The 25,811-nt window shown below is 32.8% G+C and overlaps 1 protein-coding gene across 4 annotated transcripts; it reads right to left on the reverse strand.

Moving 5' to 3' along the window:
* Nucleotides 1-126: 126 nt before the first annotated feature.
* Nucleotides 127-24,471, reverse strand: LOC149737861 (uncharacterized). Of its 4 annotated transcripts, XM_089874757.1 has the most exons (62): nucleotides 24,455-24,471; nucleotides 22,878-22,981; nucleotides 22,752-22,820; nucleotides 22,248-22,313; nucleotides 22,071-22,148; nucleotides 21,832-21,909; nucleotides 21,539-21,616; nucleotides 21,304-21,381; nucleotides 20,945-21,010; nucleotides 20,654-20,704; nucleotides 20,164-20,223; nucleotides 19,968-20,024; nucleotides 19,679-19,783; nucleotides 19,412-19,450; nucleotides 19,265-19,306; nucleotides 19,103-19,150; nucleotides 18,655-18,708; nucleotides 18,541-18,597; nucleotides 18,092-18,187; nucleotides 17,639-17,686; nucleotides 16,788-16,841; nucleotides 16,674-16,730; nucleotides 16,013-16,111; nucleotides 15,057-15,392; nucleotides 14,162-14,992; nucleotides 13,699-13,815; nucleotides 13,450-13,518; nucleotides 13,284-13,340; nucleotides 13,125-13,172; nucleotides 12,929-13,012; nucleotides 12,313-12,390; nucleotides 11,951-12,040; nucleotides 11,841-11,891; nucleotides 11,220-11,294; nucleotides 10,739-10,861; nucleotides 10,486-10,560; nucleotides 10,350-10,418; nucleotides 10,203-10,271; nucleotides 9,844-9,912; nucleotides 9,378-9,470; nucleotides 9,140-9,313; nucleotides 8,961-9,029; nucleotides 8,518-8,643; nucleotides 8,126-8,215; nucleotides 7,677-7,745; nucleotides 7,291-7,356; nucleotides 7,100-7,189; nucleotides 6,812-6,982; nucleotides 6,564-6,632; nucleotides 6,038-6,124; nucleotides 5,559-5,804; nucleotides 4,819-4,926; nucleotides 4,345-4,431; nucleotides 3,637-3,741; nucleotides 3,241-3,309; nucleotides 2,715-2,804; nucleotides 2,291-2,368; nucleotides 2,094-2,138; nucleotides 1,677-1,991; nucleotides 1,444-1,545; nucleotides 634-1,218; nucleotides 127-381 (listed from the first exon to the last, which is right to left on the reverse strand). In XM_089874757.1, exons 4-62 carry the CDS (start codon nucleotides 22,308-22,310, stop codon nucleotides 313-315), a joined length of 6,552 nt encoding a protein of 2,183 aa, XP_089730883.1. In that variant the 5' UTR covers nucleotides 22,311-22,313; nucleotides 22,752-22,820; nucleotides 22,878-22,981; nucleotides 24,455-24,471; the 3' UTR covers nucleotides 127-312. The 4 variants fall into 4 exon arrangements, with proteins under 4 accessions (XP_089730883.1, XP_089730880.1, XP_089730882.1 ...); XM_089874754.1 differs by lacking the exon at nucleotides 24,455-24,471 and having other exon boundaries at nucleotides 22,878-24,446; XM_089874756.1 differs by lacking the exons at nucleotides 14,162-14,992; nucleotides 24,455-24,471 and having other exon boundaries at nucleotides 22,878-24,446.
* Nucleotides 24,472-25,811: the final 1,340 nt, after the last annotated feature.

Here is a 25,811-nt window from a genome sequence, read left to right on the forward strand (position 1 = left end):
TTACATTTACACGAATATGTTTGCGTAACGTATTCTTTGTTGTGTCTGTGTGTGCATTGAGTTGCATCTAGCGGACATCCCGGTTTTGCAGAGTCTGGAAGCCGAATAACCTTAGTTTTTCACTTTTTCTCGGTCGTTATACTTTGGACACGCTAGCGGGCGATATGTTGTAACCCGTAGCCTAGATAACCGAAAAGAATAAAAGGCCTAATTGTGACTAGGTTATTCAGTAACAAGAAGACAATTTTTTCATTTTATTTTTATTTATAAAAAGGAAGAAAATATAAACACAAGTCAGCAGTATTTTGACATTTAGTGAGATGACAATTCCTCTCGAACTGCTTCTTGTTTAACGAAGCCCACGGCAGTTTTCTGAAATTCCTGAATAGAATAAGTAAAGTTAACAGATAGTTTGGTGGATTTTGTGTAAAAATTTATAACCTATTTAATATTTATAATTTAACACAAAAGTTACCAAATTCCTGAACAGAATAAGTAAAGTTAACAAGAAGTTTGGTGGATTTTGCTTGAAAATTTATAATCTATTCAATTTTCATAAACTTAACACAAAAGTTACCGTCTAACTGAATGTGGTAATAAAAAGTCAAATTAAGTTACCCAAAATATTCTTACCGTTTTAAATCTTTTTTTCAGTCGCTCAAAGGCATTCTGAGTTGTTTGATTAAAAATAGATTGAGAGCCGAATGTATTACTGCTGGATGAACTGTCTACAGAATACACTGTGTCTCTAATAATGTTTTCCCTTGACACTGGCTGCACTATATCTCTCCTACTTTGAGATCTATCCTCAGCGTGCCATGTATCTTTTCTACTACAACTCCTGGCCTCAGGGTGTATTATATCTCTCCTATCTGGAGATCGACTCTCATAATGCCATTTTTCTCTTCTGCTGGATGATTTATCCTCAGGGTAACCTATATTTATCGTGCATACAGATCCATCTCCGTAATGCCTTGCGTCTCTTTTACTATTTCCCCTGACCTCTGGATGCATTGTATCTCTCCTATTAGGAGATCTGTCCATAGGATACCATGCATCTCTTCTACTTGAGCACCTCTCATATTCCCTTGTATCTCTCCTACTATTTTTCCTGGTCTCCGGATGCATAACATCGTTTCTGCTTGGAGAACTGTCATCAGAGTGCCATGCATCTCTTCTACAAGAGAATCTATTCTCATGGTGTGTGTTTCTGTAATCCTGAAACACAACATCCATTTTTATTTTAAATTTTAATTAAAAATGGGAATTCAGTCCTAAAAACAATCACCCACGAATTTATAACAACTTTTATTTAAAAATATGAAACCAGTCCTAAAAAAAACACTTACAAAGTTACATACTAATTCGTTTAAGCAGGCATGAGGTGTATGAAGTGTACCACCTTGCAAGAAAAAAATGTAACATTTAATTCAATCTAATTACCAATTTTGTTGAACGAGAAGTTTCCATCGATCGATTTCTGTCAAGTTTGAGGTCGTTGACGTCGACAACCAACTCTGCAAGTAATGCTGCGTAATCGGGACCCTGGATATAAAATTGACAAATTAAACTAATTTTCATCATTTTTGTGCCTTAAATGAGGAAAATTATTAAAAGTAATTTTTATCACTTTTGTGCCTCAGACAAGGTAAAATTATGGAGGTCCAAATTTTTACCTGGCAGTTGCATGTTTGTCCTGCACAATTTTGATTGACAGTTGGATTAATTGGACGATCGCCAGCATTATCCAGTGGATTGATGTGATTAGATGGAAATGGGTGGTTTGGCTTGCAGATCACAGCGACTGGTTCCACCCAGCGTGCTGGGGTCAATGCTGCTGGCTCTGGGTATTGTGTAGATGCTTCAGCAGTTCTAGAAGCAACCAACGTTGGTCCTGTACGTTGCGGTGAAGCGACAACAACTTGTGATGGGGCTCGGAGACTCACTGCATTTGATGTTTGTGTCTGTGTACCAACTTCGCTTTCCAAGGACTGTGATAAAATTAAAAACGTTTTTTTAACCCAAACTAACTCTCTGTGGTGCCTGACAAGCTCACTAGACATAACTGAAACAATTCTAAACTAAATCTTCACCTGTCCAACTTGTACACCAACACTGCATTTCTGTGTTCTCTCTGCCTGGAAATAATAACAACTTGATTATGACAAAACAATTACAACTGTGACATGAAAAAGTCAGTGTTATGATATGGTAGTTACATAAACAAACTATTAACCCTGACTACAACAATAATCTAATAATCTCCAAACAGTTGAACATTATTTCTTACTTTTCTGTATTGTCTGTATCTTCTTACAATGGATGCCGTGCTTGCATCTGTCTCACTTTCACTTGAATTACAATTCATCTGCAAACAAATTTTTTAGCAAAAAAATTATACACTAAACTAACATAGTGAATCAGCAACACTCAACATATGGAATTAACATATAATAATAATAACTTTATTTGTCTCTTCAATTAGGTAGCAAAGATTTAGAAATATTTTAAACGAAAAGACAGGATATAGTGACAAAACAACAGTTGTTAAAACACGCTTACAGTTAAAAACATATTTAAATTTAATTGGAAGAAAATAAGCGTGGTCGCTACACCTAGCAGACAAACAAGCCATTTATGTTTTTATTATTATTAAGTTAAAATGATATGATATTTTTGTTTGTGGTCATAAGTAGTAAACAATAAATTCTAACCTTCGATTTTGGTGGCACTGGTTTAAATCTTCGTCTCGGAGAAATTGTTCTGCTAATAGGAGCAGCTAACTTTTCAGCGAAAATTTGTCTCTGAAAATAAAACTTTTCATTTATATTTATGTTTGTTGGGAAAGAAATTGTAAAATTGTAGACATGAATGACACATGTTATTTATTGAATAAATGTTTTGCTTTATTCCTGGGTGGCCGAAAATCCACAGTCGTTATAAAACAGGTGTTCATACACCTCGTGCCAGCTTACCAGTTACTATGTACGTTACTTTGTGGGTGATTATTTATTTGAGGATTCTTTTGTTTTTTTTATGTATGGCTGATAATTTGAACATCTTATTAGTGACCACTAGGTTGGAGCAATTGCCGTTAACTATCCTGCCCAAGGACATAAACGGTTACAATGGTACCAGCGACAAGTCTTGAACCCATTACCTCTGGGCCAAATGCAGGCACGCTAATTATTGTACCAGGGCCTATGACCCTGTTTAAACATAGAAATCACATCTACGTACCTCATAGAATCTTTTTGCATCAAGAATCTCTTTTTTTAATGCCATCAAATCAGACATATTCATTTCAATCTAAAAAAAAAACATTTTTTTAACAAATGTTAAGTAAATTAAAACATTGGGAAAACTTATAAAACACATCAGTACATTTTCTGTGGTTTTATCATTTTTTCGCTGGGAATTTGTGTAACTCATGAGTGGGAGCTGGGTTGGAGCAATTATTGTTCATTTGCCCAAAAACACACCTACCCAAATTGATAGCAGCATCAAGCTTTGAACCTAGCATGTTCTGGTTATAAAAGAAATTCTAACAATTGTGTCACAGTGCTCTTGCTACCATATTTTCCTCCATGAAATCAATCTCACAAAAAATAGTGGAAAATAAAAGTTGATAATCACCTTGCTTGACTCAGATCTGTCCATACTTTTCATACAAGTTTCTTCATATTCTGATGGTACAGTCGTTCTATCTGAATCGGAACCATCAGAGTCTGTTGCTGGTACCTGTAGCAAAAAAAAAGAAAAAAGATTTATTTTCACGTCAGATGTATTTTCTGTAACTTGCTTTATCCTGGCCAGAAAACGACAGTTGTTATAACACACGTGTTCTGTTTCATACACCTTGTGTCAGCTTACGAGTTACCATGTATATTACTTTGGGAAATTGTATTTTATGTATTACTGACAATTTGAACAACCCATTAGTAACCACTGGGTTGGAGCAATTGCCGTTGAGTGTCCTGCCCAAAGACACATACGCCCACAATGGTAGCAGCGTCGAGCCTTAAACCCATAACCTCTTGGTTAGAGGCAGGAGCGCTAACCACTTAGCTACTACTAGATAAATATTGTATATTATTATGTTTACTGTATAACATGTGAGTTTTTTAAACAAGATATATTTAGGCAACTCATTTTAAGATGTAATTACTATTCACTATAAAGAATGTACTAAAAGTTGGAGTATGCCATTCGTTTAAAACTTTCATTTTAGATTGTAACAACCACAACACTACACAAACTAAGCAATCAATATATTTTATCATAAAAAAATTCCATCATCTATTCAATTTGTCAAGTCCTGTTTTATGATTCAGCATTTCTCACCTCTCTCTTTGAGGAAATTTTTGCATTTTTTGGGGAAGATTTTTGAATAATTCCCAATTCCTCAGCAGAACTGCTCACTTTGAGTTTCTGTTAATTATTTAATAGTTATTTGAAGTCAAATAACATAAATTAAAAATTAGTTGTCACAGTTTCAATACAATGACATGTAAAATTAGAAGTTTCCATTAGAAGTTTAACTCAATAATAATTACACAAAAATGGCCCGTTGTTTGTCTGCTAGGCGACCGCGCTTATTTGATTAATTAAATGTAAATATGTTTTTTAAACTGTAAGCGTGTTTTAACAACAGTTGTTTTGCTGCTATATCCTGTCTTTTTGTTCAAACTATTTCTAAATCTTCGCTACTGTATTGTAGAGAATATAACATTGTTAATATTATTTATATGTATATATGATATTAAACACAACAGCAAAGCAAGTATTTTTCCAATTTAGTTTCATCTTTTAACTTACATTGTTAGATTTTTGCTTTTGTGGCAAAACTTTTTCGACACTTGCTCGTTTGTTAACTCGTGCCATCGGAAGTTGGGATTTAATCTCAGGTTGGAGTGACGTAGGTGACTGTGGGTTGGGGTGGAAAGTTTCGGGATTAAAATTACTTACATTTACAAACATATATAGTAGGGTGGGGAAAGATGGGACACCTTTAGCACATAATATCCAAGTATCCTAGTGTTTTAAACAATTAGCATCGGTCTATGGAAGTCGTGAGAATACAGTTTTATAATTCTTTAAATGTTCTTTGTTTACTACTAAATGGGACGATAAAATGGAATGAAAAGGTGTTTCTTTTTCCCCCACCCTACTATATTATAATATATAAATATGATTTTTAAATATATATATTGTTGAACCTCACTAAATTTATATATTTTTTACCAAGTGAAATTAATCATGTTAAGTTTCTATTGCTGGTTGCCACCATATCATATTATCCTTAACATTTCCAAGTTTTATATACAGATAGATATATTGATAAAGATATATATATATATATACATTAGTAGGGCCTTGCCAATACATATATAACCCCTATTAAAGTAAACTATACTAATATTCTGTTACTAGTTGCTACTATATCATATTATCCTGGTTATAAGACTGATGCCATTGCCGCAACTGGAAAAAAAAACTTTGGTTTAAATAAATGAATACTTTTGTGCAGTTTTTGGTTATTATAACAAGTTTTTTACCTTGGATTTTGGAATGAAAAGTTCACTTTCTGTTTCAGATTCTGTCTCTGCCTCTCGTGCTAAATTATTCTGAGAGTTTCTAACATGTTGTCTCTGCACAGCTTGATAAATGCTTTGCCTCTTCTGTGCTATGGAATGATGGCTGATGTTTTTCTGCACTGGAAGTTTTTCTTCAACTTCTGATTGACTTTCCTCGGTGGAAGTCGCTGTTTTAGTGCAAGTTGGAGATGCTACTACTGCCATCTTCTGTGTTGGAAAACAATAATAATTTTATTTGTCTCTTCGATTACGGTAGCAAAGATTTAGAAATAGTTTAAATGAAAAGACAGAATATAACGATAACAGTTGTCAAAACACGCTTACAGTTAAAAACATATTTACATTTGATTGGAAAAAAATAGGCATGGTCGCTACACCTATTATTAGGTTTTAAAAATCTAAACTTCATAACGTTCACTGAAATGTTATTAATATCTTACCTTTTGTGGAGAAATCTTCTGCACAGATTTCTTTGTCTCTGGTTCTGAATCCATTTGACGTGAAGTCCTCAGTTCAGGTTCCTTTACCTGGGTCAGACAATATAATTATGTTTCAAAAGTAAAATATCATTTATTTATAATTATAACGAGGTAATGTGTTAACTTTGGCTTAAAATTCAGGTCCTTTTGGCATGCCTGGTTTTACCCATATAGAATAGATCGGTGGTTCTTCATTTATTTTGTATGCTTTACCCTTTTAACAAAGATGCTGATCAGATTTACCCCCAACATGTAATATGGTGCTTATTTATTAAAAAGCGAAAACAACTAATTACATCAGTTAAACTGATGTGGAATTTGATTGTAGTTCATTTACCCTCTAAATACTAGGAATTCCCCCCAAGGGGTAAAAGAAACGCCGGAATAGATAATATACCAAATAATGAACATCTTGCTATTTCATAAACTTCAATATTTTTAAATGAAAAGGAAGGGTAATAAAATATATTATTCTCACACATGTTACCTTCATTTGAGGAACTAAATGTTCACTTTCAGCTTCAGTTGCAGTGAGTGATTCACTTGATGTTGATTTCTTTAAATAAAGTTGACAATAAATAGTAAAGATCTGGTGCTACCAAAACGAAACGGAAAAAAAATAGTCTAGCCAATTGTTCTATTAGAGATATATGTTTCGCCTAAATGGCATCGTCAGTCTCTTACATTAAATGCCTATTTCATATTGCTTAGCTGTATTCAAGTAAAATCACATACCTGTACAATGTTTATTTTCCCCTGCACAGCTTTATGAATGCTTTGCCTCTTCTGTGCTATGGAATGATGGCTGATGTTTTTCTGCACTTGAAGTTTTTCTTCAACTTCTGATTGACTTTCCTCAGAGGAAGTCGCTGTTTTAGTGCAGGGTGGAGATGCTTCTACTGTCATCTGTGTTAGAGAAAAAAAAGTTAAAATTACTGATTTATTATTTTAAATATTTATTAAAAACTTTGCATTTTTAACTTATTTTGAAAGTTTAAATTTTACTAAATGCCATAAACCTACTTTTGGCAAAGAAACTTTCTGTACAGATTTTTCTGTCTCTGGTTCTGAATCAATTTGAGAAGGAGATCTATTTTCGATTGCGTTACTTTTCTGTGAATAAATTCAAGATTGAATATTAACCCTGAAAACACTCACAATCAAGTAAGTATGTAACTCATATAACATTTATATTATCTTAAAGTTGGACTCACTTTAAGAGACAAGGAGTTTAAATGAGAAGTCTTTTCTGAATCCTCCCTCTCATACAAATTCTCCTGCTTTTGAAAAAAGGGAAAATTTAATCAACTTAGTTTAACTAATATTATGTTCATTACATTGATAATAATTAAATATAAATGGCTTGTTTGTCTGCTAGGTGTAGCGACTACGCTTTTTTGTTCAAATAAATTAAAAAATTTTTTTTTTGGAGCATGTTTTAACAACAGTTGTTTTGTCGTTATATCCTGTCTTTTCGTTTTAAATATTTCTAAATTTTCACTACCGTAATCAAAGAGACAAATAAAATTATTATTGTTAATATATTATTGATTATAAATAAGGAATAGTAAAAATATATATTTATTTTCACACATGTTACCTTCATTTGAGGAACTGAATGTTCATCTTCTGCTTCAGTTGCAGTGAGTGGTTCACTTGATGACGCCACCTTCAATAAGAAATAAAGAAATTATTTAATCTATAAACAAATACAACAGAACAACTATACTAATTTTATGGTAAAATAAAAAAAATAATAACTTTTTTTGTCTCTTCGATTACGGTAGCGAAAATTTGGAAATATTTAAAACGAAAAGACAGGATATAGCGACAAAACAACAGTTGTTAAAACACGCTTACAGTTAAAAATATTTTTAAATTTAATTGGAAGAACTAAAGCGTGGTCGCCACACCTAGCAGACAAAAAAACATTTATGTTTAATTATTATCAAGTTAGTATATTAAATCAACATAACATTAGTTATAGTGAGGAACAGTAGTAGAATACATGCATAAAGTTAAAAGTCAAGTCTGTGGGATTATACTTACATAGATCACTTTTAATTGTAACTTTGTTTCAGAAACTGAATGTTCACTTTCAGCTTCAGTTGCAGTGAGTGGTTTATTGGACGCACCATCCTTAAAAGATATACAAGTTATTAGTGATGACAAAAGTTAATTCAAGCCATTTGAAGGTATGTAACTTGCTTTACTGTCACATGGGCGGGAACGACAGTCGTTAAAACTCGGTAGTTCTGTTTTATCCACCTCATGCCAGATTACGAGTTACCGTGTATGTTATTTTGTGGGTGATTATTTTAAAGGTTTTTTTTTTTCATTTTTTATGTATAGCTGATATATTTCGGACAAAAATAATTTGGACAACCCATTAGTGACTACTGGGTTAGAGCAATTGGTGAAAAGAATAAAAATTCACTTACATAAATCACTTTAAAGTCAGGTTCTGAAAACTTTGGTTCTGAATATTTTTCCTCAACTTCTGATTGACTTTCCTCGGTGGAAGTCGCTGTTTTAGTGCAAGGTGGAGATGCTACTACTGCCATCTGCTGTGTTGAGAAATATTGGTTTATAAAAAATTCTAAACATCATTTTTCTATTGAGTATGACCAGTAAGCAAGCATCAGGTGTATGAGACAAGACACCTATGTTATAACTAGTGAAGTGGCCACAGCATACAAAGAAAAAAAGAATATTTATAAAAAAAAGATGCATATTCAACATATCATCATACTTATGACTCACTCTTCTGCTTTCAAAAGAAAGTTAAAATAAACGTTTAACCCAAATTTAATCATATGATATACATTTTAGTGACATTTAGCCAAAAATAATGAAAATATATATTTATTCTCACTCATGTTACCTTCGTTTGAGGAACTGAATGTTCACTTTCAGCTTCAGTTGCAGTGAGTGATTTATTGGACGCACCATCCTTAAAAAAGATATACAAGTTACTAGTGATAACAAAAGTTAATTCAAGCAATTTCTACCTAACCTGATGTACTAATTATACAACTTAATAAAACAATTAAAATCACTCACATAAATCACTTTAAAGTCAGGTTCCGAAAACTTTGGTTCTGAATATTTTTCCTCAACTTCTGATTGACTTTCTTTGGGGGAAGTCACTGTTTTGGTGCAAGGTGGAGATGCTACTACTGCCATCTGTGTTTCAATGTTACTCTCCATATTAACAGGTGACAACACTGGTAGTTTCTGTGTTATAAACATAAAGTAATTAATTTGAACACAAGCCACTTATAAACCACAAAATATTTACTTTTTGTGACTTTGGTTTCTTTATCTTCTTTTGCTTTTTATTTTCTGATTTTTTGTCTTGTTTCTTTTTTGGAACATCTTGTTTAATGCTCTCCTGCGTTGAAAACTAAGTTTAAAATACAAACGACTAAATTTGTTTCAAAACTTTTTTTCTTCAAGATGTTTCCATGTATTAACATGTGGAGCATATGAAAAGTATTTTTTAGGTCAATAGATCTGAGTACCTGACTTACTATTCTTAATACTGTGGGGCAAGATAGGACACCTTTAGCACATAATATTAAAATAGCCTAATCGTGTTTTAAACACAGCGGTCTATGGAAGTCGTAAGAATATGGTTTATATTTCTTTAAATGTTCTTTGTTTACTACTAAATGGAACGAGAAAATAGAATATAAAGGTTAATATGAAAGTAATAGATTATTTGAACAAATGTATAAACGTATGATGCGATCATAAACACTCACTTCTTCCGTTGAAGAATATCCATTTCTTGACAGCGGACTTTCTCTCAGATTCAAGCTTTCTTTGCTTGACTAAAAAAATTTTTTTTTTAATCACATGACATCATTAAAAGTTGTTGAATACAAAAATAAACAATTAAAAAAATAATTAAAAAAATATGACATTTGTTACAAATTTTCCTAATCAGATATCCATTAAAAGTTGTTAAATACAAAAATTAACAATTAAAAAAATATATGGCATGTCTAACAAATTTCCTCAATCACATGACTATCAAATAGTTGTAAAATACAAAAATAAACTATCCAGTTTTTTAAAAAAAATATGCCATGTGTTGAATACAAAACTGAATCATGTTTACCTTTCTCTTTGGGACAAACAACTCTCCATCTGTCTCTGCTTCAGTGACAATCTTGGTCTCCGTTATTATCTAATACAAAAATTAAACATTTAATTTTAATACTGTTGTAACTATGACATACGAGGAACAATTTATTTTATTGCTTACTTTGTTTTCTTGCACAGCTTTATAGATGCTTTCTCTTTTGCTGAGTCGTGATTGACGACTCACGCTTTTCTGTGCGACAAATTACAAGTTAAACAAAATTATGTAAAAAAAGTGACTATTACGTGATGATAATTACCTTCAATTCAGGTTTTGAAAGTTTTTCTTCAACTGCTGATTGAATTTTCTGTTTTGGAGATTTTAAAACAGTTTTCTAAAAAAATAATATATATTGTATGTTTTACAACTAATCAAATTTTAGAAGTTTTAATAGTAGGAAATAAACTAAGAGCACAGTCATTTTATCTAAAACCAAATATCCCACATTCTATAAGCAAATTAATATGAGATGATGCATTTTGTGCATTTGAACAAAACAAAAAAATTGTCACCTCTTTTGTAGAAACATCTTGTTGAACATCTGTGGATGAAACAACCTCTTCCAGTTGCTCCTCCACCACAGCCACCTCCTCTTCATCTTTATCATCATCTGCAGTGTCTTCATCTTTGCTTTCCTGGATCAAAAATGTGGAGTTAATAAAAATCAAATACAATTTTGCTGATTTATGAAACTCTGTCATAAATATTGTACAACTATTTTGATAAACAAAAATTGATGGAAAAAGGTTTGACTTCTCAATCATAAACATTTTACAAAAACTTTTAAACGTTCATGTTCATAAACCCATATATATAATTTTAATATAAAATAAACATTTTGCCGACTTCTCAATCGTCAATATATATATTAAGTAGTTTGTAATGTCTTGTGCAACCAAAACTTTCATATATTCATGTTAGTAAACCTATATATATAATTTTTAGCCGTAAAAATAATTTTTAAACATCCATGTTCATCAAATTTTGTTTCACCTCATTTTGATCTGAAGAGCTGCTTGAACTGCTCTTGGATTTGGAGTCCGATGAAGAAGAGGAAGAAGAAGAGCTCTGATGAAACAAATATTTTTATAAAAGATGCACAGATTTTATATAACTGAGAAAAATGTGATTTCATAAGAGGTGCCACGTATAACAAATTTTTTATTTAACTCTTCGAAAACGAAATCAAAGATTATGGTATTTAAAGAATGAAGAGAAAGAATCATCAGTAAAACAACAGTTGTTAAAACACGCTATAGATAAAAAGTGTGTGAAAAAGAATGTCAATTAAAAATCAGGGCTGTTTTTGAGAGTGTTTTTTTTTTGTACGACTGGCAATTCGCACAAGTGTTTTTACACACACTCTGTTTCTATTAGAAGTTTAACTTGATAATAATTAAACATGAATGGCTTGTTTGTCTGCTAGGTGTAGCGAACACGCTTGTTTTCTCCCAACTAAATGCAAATATGTTTTTAACTGTAAGCCTTTATTAACTACTATTATTTTGTCGCCATATCCTATCTTTTGGTTTAAAATATTTCTAAATCTTCGCTACCGTAATCGAACAGACAAATAAATAAAGTTATTATTATAAATTCTATGGAAGTACTAACCTTCTCTGATGAGCTTTCTTCATCTTGGGTGGCGGATAATTCAGATGCAGTCTGCAAAATATATTCAGTGTTATTTACACGAGTTTGTGTGGTTTATATTTATCATTTACTTCATCCGATATTTCTGGATCAGATTTGCTGATGTCGGAAAATTCCGATTTCTCGTCATCTGATGCTGAACTTAAACTATCATCTGAGTTCTGCATGGGGAAAATAAATGTTTAGTTTTTATTAACTTGTCTTAAATTTGACTAATCACATATAAAAGTATTACACTGGTCATATTTCGACTGATTTGTTAAAAGAAGCCGAACCTGTATTACAAAATTGACAAACTATTTTTAAGAACATTTTGGCTTTTTTAAGAATCAAATTTTGAGAACATTTTAAAGGAAATATACTGCCATGGAAGTGACCTTAGTGAGTCTTGAACCGAGGGCCTATAGCTATGATACATCATCATTAAACTTACCCTTGCATTAGTTAACATTGTAGGCATCATTGAAGGTAGCTTTTGCTTCTTATTTGAAGATGTAGGTTGCTCAGTATCCTGTCAATGTAAATAACATTAACTTCACTTGTTTATATTAGGATATATTGCGTGTTTGAAAAAAAGCAAGAAATTATATCAACATTTTCAAACCAGTGGTCACTAATTGGTTGTCCAAATTATCAGCCATGCGTAAGAAAATTAAAGATATCCAAAAAATGATTACCCACAAAGTAACACTTTGAAACTTGTAAGCAGGCCTAGGGTGTATGAAACAAAAACACTTGTGTTTAACGACTGGCACATGAGGATAAAGCAAGTTACATTCATTTAAAAGTATTTACTCTCTATAAATGACAAAATGTAACTTTTTATTCTTGCGTGACGGGGCAATGATAGTCATAATAACACAAGAGTTCTACTACTTTTGTGCATATTTTATTAAATTTTTTGTATTAAAACATATCAATACCAGAACATAGATAACTATGTACCAAATAAAGTAAAATATGAACCAAAAAAAGTAAAATATGAACCAAAAACAGTAAAATATGTAGAACATACATAACTACCATTTATCAAACAAAGTAAACTATACCGTTGTGTTGGGAATAGTTTCCTGTTTTTTGTCCAGTTTTTTCGTGGATGCTTCATGTTCAGACAACTCACTGTCTGTTTGGATCTAAGAAAAAAATTGAATAAAAAAATTTCTTTATTATTTTTATTATTTATAAAATGTTAATGCCACTGTTAATATACTACTGTTATATATATTTATATAGGTAAGTTCTTACTTTCTTTATTCCGCTCTTGATTTTTGCAGCGAATTTTTTCAAAGGGTTCTGCATGAAAATAAGAAAGTAAAAAATAAAACTTTTATAAAACAGTTATATTAAAATAAACATATTTCTTTATAAAAATAACAAAATTAATAAAAACAAAATATACGTCACCTTTAAAGTTTTCTTTTTCTTTGAACTTTTTCCACCTTCACCATTTTCAACGGGAAGCTACAAATATAATAACTTTAATACAAGGTAAACTACATCTAATATATTTATCCACGGATGTATTACGTTGAAAACCTAACTTTTTACATAAAAATATAAACTAACTTACTGTAGGCAACATCATTTTTTCTTTGTTGTTTGATGCACGTTCACTATTATTATCTGATCCCTTTTTATTCTGTGACAAAATATTTATATTGGTAAATATATGCACAGTGACGCAGCCAGGGAGGGTTTTGGGGGTCGCACCCCCCAAAAAAATTGAAAAAAAACTAAAAAGAGGGGGTTTTAATAAACAAATTTTCTACCCCCCCTAATTTTTTTATTTATTATTACAAGAGTTGTATTTTTGACCAACCTGTTCAGAATCTGAATGTTCAATCGTTGTGACTTTCCATATTTTTGCTTCATCCTTATCCATCCATGAATATTCACTCGGACACTTCACGGTCACTTTGTTCTCTTTCAATTCAACCTGATCCACAATACAAGTTGAATGTGAATGTAGCTTGTTATACTTACTTTAAAATAACATGGGTGTTTATACACCTCGTGCCAGCTTAGAGTTACCATGTATGTTACTTTATAGGTGATTATTTTTTGGGGATTTTTTATGTATGGCTGATGATTTAGACAACCTATTAGTGACCACTGGGTTGGAGAAATTGCCTTTAAGTGTTTTGCCCAAGGACACATACGCCCACAATGGTAGCAGGGACGGGCCTTGAATCCACTACCTCTGGGTTGCAGGCAGACACGCTAACCACTTTGTCACGGCGACGAAGTTAAATAAAATTTCATTAGTTTTTATTGAAACTTACGTTTGCGTGCTCTTCCATTATCTGCACAGCTTGAGTGACATCTGTTTTCTTTATATTCAACTTATCTCTTAAAGCTTCCAATTTTTTTTCTGCCATCAACGTCTCAAACTTTTTCTTTTCTTCTTTTTCTTTAATTTTTTTCACTTTTTCAGCTTCCTTAATTTCATCTTTTAACTTCTTCTTCTGAAGTTTAATTTCTTTCATTTTCTGCTCTGCCGCTATTGTCACCAGTTTTTTCTCCTGTTTTAATATGATTTTTGTTTCTTCCTTTCTTTCCTTGCGAATTTTATCATCTTTTTTTATTTGTTTCATCATTATTTTGTCTCGTTTTATTCCTTCTTTTTGTTTAATTTTTAATTCTTTTTTCAGTATTTTCATTTCTTTCTGTTTCACTTTTTTCTTGATCTTATTTTCTTTTTTCTCTTCCTTTTTTCTTGCTTTTTTTTCTGCTTTTTCAATTTTTTTCAATGCTTTCTTTTCTAATTTCTCTTTCTCTTTTCTTACAATTTTTTCCTGTTTCTCAATTTGCTTCTTTGCTTTTTTCTCTTTTTTCTCAATTACCTTCTTTGCTGCAATCTCCCTTTTTTGCTGCCTTTTCTCTTCTTTCCTCTGACCCTCGGCCATTTTTATTTTGTATTTTTCAAACTCCAGTTCCTCTTGCAGTGCAGTAATCTTTCTGCCTTTCCCCATGTATATCACAGCTTTATCAAGTTCTACTTTATAATCAGAGCTACTTCCTTTTAGCTTTAACTTGCGTTTCTCCTCCTTTAGTCTTGCCTTGTCCTGTTTTATTTTATCTCGCACCACACTCTCCCAATCGTTGTTCTGACCCTACAGATTAAACTTAATCAGATCAAGTTAACTTTACACTAAACACAACAAACACTAAACTTACCTGTACAGGGTAAGGTTTCTTCACAATAGGAGGTGGTGGTGGGGGAATGTTTATAGGCAGGTAAGGAACATATGGTGTAGGGTTGGATGAATACATGATCGCTTGTTGTTGAAGCAGCTGCTCCCTCGTCCACGTCTGAGGTTGCTGAGGATTCATCAAGCTTTCATTCAAATGAACAACTTGTTGGTTTTGTTGGCTTTCTCCAAGTTGTTGTTGATTTTCATCAACTTTTCCCTCCTGTTCATTTACAAACGTAACCGCATCCTTCTTCGTTGCTTCATCTTCCTCTTCCTTCGAATCTTTTTCATCCTCTTTTTCATCAGATTTGGAAGCATGCTGAAAATGGAAATCACGAAAATAAAAACATTGCTACATAATTCTGATCTAAATCAACCAAAATATTAAGTTTTATTACAATTTACAACTGGATTTCTGATACCATTATTTTTAGAACAAAACGTTGAGATAACAAAGCAATTACATTTATTTCAATCTGTGTTAAATGAATAAAAGTACATTACTTTATCCTTTTCTGGCCAGAAAAGGACAGTCGTTATAACACGGATGTTCATAGACCACGCGACAGCTTACAAGTTACTAATATGTTACATTGTGGGTGATTGTTTTTTTTTGTGAATTTTTTTATTTTTTATGTGGGGCTGATAGTTTGACAATCTATTAGTCACCACTGGGTTGAGGCAATTGCTGTTAAGTGTCTTGGACACATACGCCCACAATGGTAGCAACGACAAGCCTTGAACTGGCTACCTCTGGGTTTGAGGCAGGCGCTAACCAACTCTGCTATAGCGTGTGTTTAATGCGCCTTACAACCACTGCAACATCATCAACTTAAAACATTTATGAAGCTTATAGAATGCTGCCTGATAACTTACAATATATAATGACCATCATTTCAACTAAAATTGTATTTCATGCAGATTAAAATTGCCACTTACTTGATCTGTGTCAGATTTTGTAACAGCTGGAGGGTCAGGGTTCGTGGTCAGATACCACACCATGGGTTTTCTATTCAATGTTATCTTCTGCTTTAGTTGCTAATAATTAGAAATACTTTGTCAGTTTGTGGGCCATGTTATTTTGGTTAAAATATTTTATTTTTAAACAAATTATAAATTAGTGGAAAATAAAAACAGTTAGCAACATATGAAGTAATCAGTATTGCAAAAAGAATGTTTGAAACTTTTTTAACATATCAATAAATTACTCTATTTATCTTGGCATAGCAGTGGAATGACATTTGTTATAACAGGGTGTTCTGTTTCATACACCACGTGTTTATTTAGAGAAGTCAATATAGATATGTAACTTTGAAAGTGAATGTTATTTCGGTGTTTTTATTGTTTGTATGCTGATATACTATAAATACAATTTCTGTTTGCACACTTTTTGTTTCTATTAGGTTTGAATTAATACTAATTAAACATCAATGGTTCTTTGTCTGCTAGTTGTGGCTTATTTTCTTCCAATTAAATGTAAACATGTTTTTAACTGTAAGCGTGTTTTAACAACTGTTGTTTTGTCGCTATATCCTGTCTTTTCCTTTAAAACATTTCTAAATCTTTGCTACCGTAATTATAGACAAATAAAGTTAGTTACCGTATAACCATCTTCACCCATTCTTGTATCAGGCATTGGAGTTCCAGTAAGTGGGTTCTGTAATAAACATGTTGTAATCAATGTGTTTGTGAAAGTATGTGTGTAGTTACTTACCACTGCGTCATAACAAGCCACGTCACGGTACCAGAAGATGGGAGGTTCATTTTCCTGTGGTTTAAAGAATGTATGAATGTAACTTTATCCTCGCATGGCCTAAGTTGTTACAACACCGGTGTTCTGTTTCATACACCTCGTGCCAGCTTAAGCGTTACCATGTATGTTACTTTGTGGGAAATTTTTTTATGTATGGCTGGTAATTTGGACAACCCATTAGTAACCACTGGGTTGGAGCAATTACCGTTAAGGGTCTTGCCCAAAGACACCTACGCCCACAATGGTAGCAGTGTCGGCCTTGAACGCATTACCTCTGGGTTACAGGCAGGCGCGCTAACCACTATGCCACGGCGCCGGTTTGGATTTGGTTGAATGAATGAATGTAACTTACTTTATCCTCGCGTGGCCGGAAAACGACAGTCGTTATCACACAGGTTTAACACCTCGTGCCAGCTTACGAGTTACCATGTATGTTACTTTGTGGGTAATTATTTTTTTTGGTTTTTTCTTTTTTTTATGTATGGCTGATAATTTAGACAACCCATTAGTAACCACTGGGTTGGAGCAATTTTTGGTTACCTAGCTGTTTCAACACCCAATTCAGTGGTCACTAATGGGTTGTCCAAATTATCAGCCATACATCCACAAAGTTACAAAACAAAACAATCGTCCGCAAAGTAACATTTATGGTAACTTATAACAGCTGGCACAAGGTGTATGAAACAGTACACTCATGTTATAACTTTACATATAATAAATTGTTTTCCATATATAATGTGTTATATATAGATGGTTATATAATTGATATGCAGGTTGAATAAATTCTTAGGGAAAATAATAAAACAAATTACCTTGTCCACTTTTTCTTTCAAAGTTTTTGGATCAACTGTTTCAGAAGCCTGAATGGAATTAAATTAGAATTTAACTTTAAACATTTTTTTAGAACAATAAGTTAATTTAGATAACAAAGCAATAATATTTATTTCAATCTGTGTTTGAAGTGTCTTGCAACCACTGCAACACCATCAAAAACTTAAAGCATTTATAAAGCTTATAAAATGCTGTCTGATAATATACAATATACAATGAACATCGTTCCAACTATAACACAGGTGTTCTGTTTATACACCATGTGTTCATTCAGAAGAGTTAATACAGATATGTAACTTTGAGGGTGAATTTTATTTCGGCGTTTAATTAATTGTATGGATGAGTTTTTGAAATGCTGTCTGGTAATTTATAATATACAATGAAAATCATTTCAACTAAAATTGTATTTCATGCAGATAAAAATTGCCACTTACTTGATCTGTGTCAGAGTCTTTAGCTGGAGGGTCAGGGTTCGTGGAAAGGTACCACACCATGGGTTTCTCATCCAATGTTATTGTCTGCTTTATTTGCTAATAATTAAAAATACTTTGTAAGTTTGTGGGTCAATGTTATTTTGTTAAAATATTTTATTTTTTCAGCAAATCATGAATTAGTGGAAAAAAACAGTTATCGACACGTGATGTAATATATCAGTATTGCAAAAAAAATGTTTGAAACTTTTTAAACATATTAATGAAGTTTTACTCAACATATCAATAAATTACACTATTTATCTTCGCATAACAGAGGAAAGACATTCGTTATAACACAGGTGTTCTGTTTCATACAGCCCAATTAGAGGAGTTTCCACACATAGGTAACTATAATTGCTATTTTGGTCATTTCTTTATTTGTACGACTGATATATTAAAAATAGATTTACCTCATAACCATCTTCACCCATTCTTGTATCAGGCATTGGAGTTCCAGTAAGTGGGTTCTGTAATAAACATGTTGTGTTCAATGTGTTTGTGGAAGTATGTGTGTAGTTACTTACCACTGCGTCATAACAAGCCACGTCACGGTACCAGTAAACAGTAGGTTCATATTCCTGTGGTTTAAATAAGTTGAGTTAGTTTAAATGTAACTTGTTTTATCCTTGCATGGCCGGAAAACGACAGTCATTATAACACGGGCATACAGATCGAGCCAGCGTATGAGTTACCATGTTTTTGCTTTGTGAGTGCTTACTTTTTTAGATTTTTTTTGTATGGCTAATAATTTGGACAACCCATTAGTGACTACTGGGTTGGAGCAATTGTCGTTGGTAGCAGCGACGAGCCTTGAACCCATTACCTCTGGGTTGGAGGCGCGCTAACCACTTTGCTATGGCACCTAGTAGTCACTAATGGGTAGTCCAAATTATCAGCCATGCATCCACAAAGTTACATAAAAAAACAATCATCCCAAAGTAAAATACGTGAAAAAATATTAAAATAAATTACCGCGTCCAGTTTTGCTTTCAATGCTTTTGGATCAACTGTTTCAGGAAACTGAATAAAAGTAAATTAGAAAGTTAACTTTAAGAATATGCTGCTTATAATGTAGAACATCATGTAGAAAAATATCATTCAGTTAGATAAAGTAAAATCTTTTTAGATATGTACCTCTAAATCTGAGTCAGAATCTGAATCATTATCCTCTTTTGACTGTAAAAAACAAAGCAGGGTAGAAAATAGTAAACACAGGGTGAAAATGACATGAGATTAAAATATTAAACTTAAAGCAAGATATAAATTATGTTCAAAACTTACGGAATCTTTTCCAGAATCTTTAGCAGAGTCTGAATGTTCCTAAGAAGTCACAAACATTGTTATTTCTGATACAAAATTCGGTAAAACATTAATGCTGTACTGTTTTGTAATTGAAACTTGCTTTATCCTCACGTGGCCGGAAAACGACAGTCGTTATAACACGGGTGTTCTGTTTCATACACCTCATGCTAGCTTATGAGTTACCATGTATGTTACTTTGTGGGTGATTATTTTTTTAATAACATGAAATAATTTTATTTGGCCCACCTCTGATTCATCAACTTTAGGTGGGGTAAGTTTCCTTGGGTTGGGGTTGGATGATTTGTACCACACCTTACCACCCCCACCAAGTGGTACTTTCACCTTTTTCTCCTAGGATACATAGAAATAGTATAAAATATGACATTTCCTTTTAAAAAAGTAGTTTTAAAAATAGAAAATTGTTTTTGCTTACTATTATATCACATTAAAATAAAAAAATATACGAGATATTTATTTTGCACAATTTCACCATATGTCATGTAATGGTAGCACAACAAAATCAAACGAATCTTACTTCATAACCATCTTTATCAATTCGAATATCCGGCATTTTTTTTCCAGTATTTGGGTTCTGTAAAAAGTAGAAATAAAGGTAAAAATGTTACCAAAAACAGCAAAAAAATAAAAAAATAAAAAAAGTCTAAAAAAGTTAAAAGTTTTACCAAATATAGGTAAAAAGTTAAAAAAAATGGTTGTAACCACACACTCACAATGTCTTCATAACATGGCAGCTTTCCACACCACGAGGATGGGACATCGGATTCAGGAACCTGTTGTTTAATATTTGTGATATTTACGCTAAAGGCTAAACTCATATTTATTTTAATGTAATGTTAAAAACATTCAACACTAAACCGCTGGATTGCAACTAAACTAATCTTTATTTTAACATAGACATTTGAATTGTGTATGGCTGATAACTTGGCTGATATCCACCCATTAGTAACTATGGCTGATAACTAACCCATTAGGAACATCTGTGTTGGAGCAATTGCCGTTAGGTGTCTTGCCCAATGAGACATACGCCCACAATGGTAGCAGCGACGAGCCTTGAACCCATTACCTCTGGGTTAGAGGCAAGCGCGCTAACCATTTTGCTATGGCGCCGAATTTAAACACATTGCATAATTGAGTTTGTAGCATAAAATAAAAGTATATTAAAGAATATATGAAATATATGACAGATATAAAATATTTTACCCATTCCACTGTAAGACCATCTTCTCTTACATAACTGCTTCTGCCTTTAAACTAAAACATAAAATAATGTATAATGTAAATCGCATGTACATAAATAATAATCTAACTATCAACATGTATCAATATAAAATACATCAAAAATACAACATTATATAATTCCAAATTATAAAAAAAATTGAAGTTAGAAAAAATTACAAAGTGATAATGAGAAAAAAAATCAAAGTATGTATATGTTCTGTACAGACAAGATTTACATAATTTAATTCTTAGCATTATTCACACATATCTCACCTTCTTGCGCGCTTCACGCAGGCGGGGGTTGAGAGATATTTTTGTATCGTCACCAGAAGTTTCTTCCTGAACATATTCAACAAATATATGAAATATTATGAAAGAAAGAATGAATTAATGTAACTTGCTTTATCCTCGTGTAACAGGAAAACAAGAGTCAGTATAACACAGGTGATCTGTTTTTTTACACCTCGTGCTTGCTTACGAGTTACCATGTATGTTACTTTGTGGGTAATTATTTTTTGGGAGTTTTTCATTTTGTATTGCTGATAATTTGAACAATCCATTAGTGACCACAACTTTGTCACATCACTGGACATAATAAAGTTTTGTACGGGTTCATATGATATGTCACATACCTCTGCATCAGTATGCATAATATCATCAACGTCAGAAGAATTTTTTGCTTTTTCATCTTTCTTGGATTTCTCCCCACCCTGCAATGCATTAAAACATAAAACTCATAAATGATGTTTCCAATTGTCCTGTTAACAATTTAATTAAAAGATCTTTAGTTTGTAAAAAATATTGATGAAAATGTATGTGTAGGTAAGTAACTATAATCTAAAATAATTATACAACTAATGTTTGCACCTCTGAATCTGTATGCAAGATATCATCAACATCAGATAAATCTTTTGCTTTTTTAATTTCCTTTTCTTTTCTATTACACTGCAATGTATTAAAACATAATATTATAAAAAAAAATCATTTTTTTAAACCCAACAAGAAAACATATAAAATTTACTCAGTCAAAAAGAAAGTAGAATTAATTAATTTGCTAAACTAACTATATGCAACAATTACAAGGGCAAAGAAATTTTAAAGTTACATATTGAGTATACAACAGTGAACATTTCATCAAAAAAATAATAATTGTTAAATACCTCTGAATCTGTATGCAAGATATCATCAATGTCAGATGAATCTTTTGATTTTTCATCTTTTTTTGGTTTCTCTGCATTCTATATTACATTAAAATACTAGTTTAGTTTCTATTTGTACAAATGATTAAAAAAAACTCAGTTAAAAGCTGATGTTACAAAAAAGTAATTAAAAAAAATTGAAAAAAGTTTATGGGTAGTAAAGTAACTTTTATCCGAAAATATAAAATCAATGTTGGCACCTCTGAATCTGTGAATAAAATATCATCAATGTCCGATGAATCTTTTGGTTTTTCTGATTTCTTTGGTTTCTTAGTGACCTGTCAATGATTAGAATCATGTTGAAATGAAAACAAGTGTTAAATTGAAAACTACCTTGTATATGCCTAACAATGTTCAACAAAAAGTATAACATTTACCTTTTTAGTCACATCACGTCTCTGTGATTTTTTCCCATCATTATCATAACCAGACTTCACCATTACCTAAATAAAATGAAACAAATATATGAAAAGTTGTTGTTAACAATTTTTGTTTTTTTTCGCTTTTTTTATTTTTCTTAGTAACCTTTATACATTCAAAACCATTAAAATTACTAAAAAAATGTAAACCTAAAATTTTACAAGCTCAAATCTCAAGTGTAATTACCAAATTGTGTTGTTATGAGATATAATTATTCCAAACTGTTATAATAACAATAATAAACTTTATTTGTCTTTTAGCAACAAAACAACAGTTGTTAAAAACTTTAGCAACAAAACAACAGTTGTTAAAACACGCTTACAGTTAAAAACATATTTACATTTAGCTGGAAGAAAATAAGCGTAGTTGCTACACCTAACTGTCCTACAATAATCAACATAAAGTTACCTTCAATATAAACTGATTCAAACCTAACCAAGAATAAACATTTAATTTCCCACCTTAGTTTTTGGTGTTTCACACGTGGAACTGGCATCCCAAGAATTTTCATCATCTTCAGAGATTGGATCCTGCAACAATAAATATATCACTAACATATCGCTCATTGAACTCACCATCAATCTCACCTTATCAGGCAACTTCGCATTTTTGATCTCTTCATCCTCAAAGACATCTTCCTCCTCCTTGATCTCAGGAGGGTCCTCTCCTCCGTTCTCCAATCGACGGAGTTCTAATTCAAGTAATTCTTCGTCAGTCATTTTATTTAAACGCTCATTTTCTTCCTCTATTTTCCTTAACCTCTCCTGCCTCTCTTTCTCTTTTCTAACCTCCTCTGCCTGCCTAATCTCTTCCTGTTCCTGTTCTCTTTTAACCCTAGCCTCTTCTTGAATCCTATCTAATTCAACTTGTTCAGCCACTCTCTCTTTTTCCAATCTCTCTTCTTCTAATTTTCTAGCAATTTCTTCTTGCCTTTTTCTCTCTTCCTCTATTTCCTTCTGTTTTAAATTGAATTCATATAGTTCCTGTTCACTTTCAGTTCTTCGTAATTCAACCAACTGCCTCTCTAGTTCTTCCTGCTTCTCTCTCTTTTTTCTGGCTTCTTCAGCCAACCTAGCAACCTCTTTTTCCTTCTCTTCTTCTTTTCTTTTTTCCTCGGCTTGTCTCACTCTCTCCTGTTTTGCCTTCTCAATCTGCCGGGCAAGTTCTTCAAGCCGTTCTGCCTCTTTTCTATCTTCTTCTTTCAATCTCTCTATCTCTGCTTGTCGTTCTCTTTCCTTTCTTTTGATTTTTTCCTCTCTTTCTCTTACTTCTCGCTCCTCCTCTTCTTTTCTCTCTTTTTCTTTTCTTTTAATCTCTTCCTCTTTTTCTCTCACTACACGCTCCTCCTCTTCCTTTCTCTCTCTTTCCTCCCTTTCTTCTTTTTCTTTACGCTCCTCCTCCTCCCTTTTTACTCTCTCTTTTCTTTCTTTTTCTTCTTTTATCTCAATATCTCTTTGCTTTGCTCGCTCCAGCAATTTTTGTTCTTCAAATATCTTTTTCTTTTTTTTCAACATCTCCATCTCTCTCTTATGTTCCTCCAACCTTGCGGCTTCCTTCACCTCAGCAATCCTCTTCTTTTCCTCCTCAGATATAAAATCATCCTTCAGTATAAGAGATGACCTCTGGTGTTGAGACATGCCTTTGGTCATCCACTCGTTTGGATTCTTTTCCTCAGCAATGACCTTTGACATTGACTGTTCCTTCTCTTGACCAAGTGGTTTAATAGGAATAGGTGAAACACTCGCTTTCATTTCTTCCAATATATGAATCGGTTTCTTTGCCCTCACCTCACAATCTAACTCAAACAAGCTTTTCTCTGCCCTGTCTACCCCTCTCTCAACTGACTGCATAGGAGGCTGTTAAAACACAAAAACCCTCAATCAAATATATCTTTCCTTAAACTTCCAACAACAGCCCCCTTTAACATAAAAATCTAATCATCATAAACCTGTCTAATCTTATCCTTGCTACAAACAAAAATTCTCAGCGCTGCCTATAAAAGTGTTTCATATTTTGCCATTTTCAAACTCCATTCTCAACAACCTGACAGCCCTTCTACACACAAGCTAACCTGTCTCGTTCTAATTCAGATTTTTTTGAAGTCACACAACACAAACATTATGTTACAAACCACTAGAAATAAACTACAAACATAAAAACACACCTTGCTGCCTTTTTTGGATGATAACCCCAGCTTAGGAAGCTGAAAATAAAGAAAAATCAAGTTAACCAAAAAAATGCACTGCAGTACGCCCATACAAGTTTTAGCCCAATTTCAAAAATAAAAGAGAAAACAAAGCTTTACCTTCATACTTGGCAACTTGTTGTTGTTACTCGGTGAAATATCTGGCAACTGGAAATGAAAAACAATGTTAATATAGATGTTATCGTGGAATTGAAATAAATTCACACAAAAAAGTTTCTTACCATGGATGGGGCACGACCTTCTTTCTTGTTTTTCTTATTTTTCTTTTTGTTTTTCTGAAAATAATGCATAAGTTTCAAGTAACAGTGCAAAGATAAAATGAAATTTTGTCTTACCATTAAAGCTGGTGATACCAGATTTTGGGGTGGCATAGAAGTTTGGTGCATTTGCGCCATCGGGTGCATTTGGCCACTTTCGTGCATTTCATCAATTGCTTGCATTTGGTTGATTATGTTTTGCTGATCTGCTGGGTGAAGTTGATCTAAGAGATGTATTTGGTCATCTGGGTGCATATTGGCCAATGCGTGCACTTGGTGCTCTGGGTGCAAGTTGGCTAATGCTTGTGGTTGAACATCGGGGTGCATGTTGGCCAAGGCGTGCACTTGGGCCTCGGGGTGTATACTGGCCAAAGCATACACTTGGTCTTCTGGGTGCATGGTGGCCAAAACGTGCACTTGGGCCTCTGGGTGCATATTGGGCAGAGCATGCACTTGGACCTCTGGGTGCATGTTGGCGAAGGTGTGCAACTGGGCCTCTGGGTGTATACTGGCCACAGCCACCACTTGTTCCTCTGGGTGCATGTTGGCCAAAGCGTGCACTTGGTCTTCTGGGTGCATATTGGCCAATTGGTGCAGGTGTTCCATGGGCAACATGTGCTGTTCTTGTGCTTGTTGGATCTCCTGTAAGTTTGTTTTGTCATATGATGAATATCAACACAAATATTAAAAAAATACTCGGTTGGATTTTGTTAATATATCTTGCCAAACAGACATGTTTATACTGAATAAAATCTCCATGCTTACCCTCACATCTGGAGCAAATCCAACATGACTTGGAACCTTCTTTTGGCTCTAAGAAGGAAAATGACACATGATATTTAAAATCCGTTTTTAAATTCAATATTCAACACATTTAAGCATAAATTTAATAGTATTAAAAAAAAGCATATTCGTAAAGAAATATTTTACAAAAAAAACTGCAAAACATGATTAAGCATTCAAATTTACACTGAAAAAATGTATTTAAATTATTTTCGTTCAAGAATTTTTTCTACACTGTCAGTATTCTACTTTGTGATACTGAGTGTGTCTTGGGC

Source organism: Ciona robusta, chromosome 3 (genome assembly GCF_009617815.1).
Source record: "Ciona robusta chromosome 3, ASM961781v2".
Classification (NCBI taxonomy): domain Eukaryota; kingdom Metazoa; phylum Chordata; class Ascidiacea; order Phlebobranchia; family Cionidae; genus Ciona; species Ciona robusta.

Excerpts from the sequence above, each read along its gene's own strand:
- LOC149737861 (XM_089874754.1), bottom strand. The coding sequence starts at position 24,140 with ATGCAGTCAGTTGAGAGAGGGGTAGACAGGGCAGAGAAAAGCTTGTTT. Across the intron at positions 21,011-21,303 it reads TTATGCATACTGATGCAGAG|GAAGAAACTTCTGGTGACGA; the intron begins GTATGTGACATA and ends GAATATGTTCAG. Across the intron at positions 6,633-6,811 it reads GGAAAATAAACATTGTACAG|AAATCAACATCAAGTGAATC; the intron begins GTATGTGATTTT and ends CTTTATTTAAAG.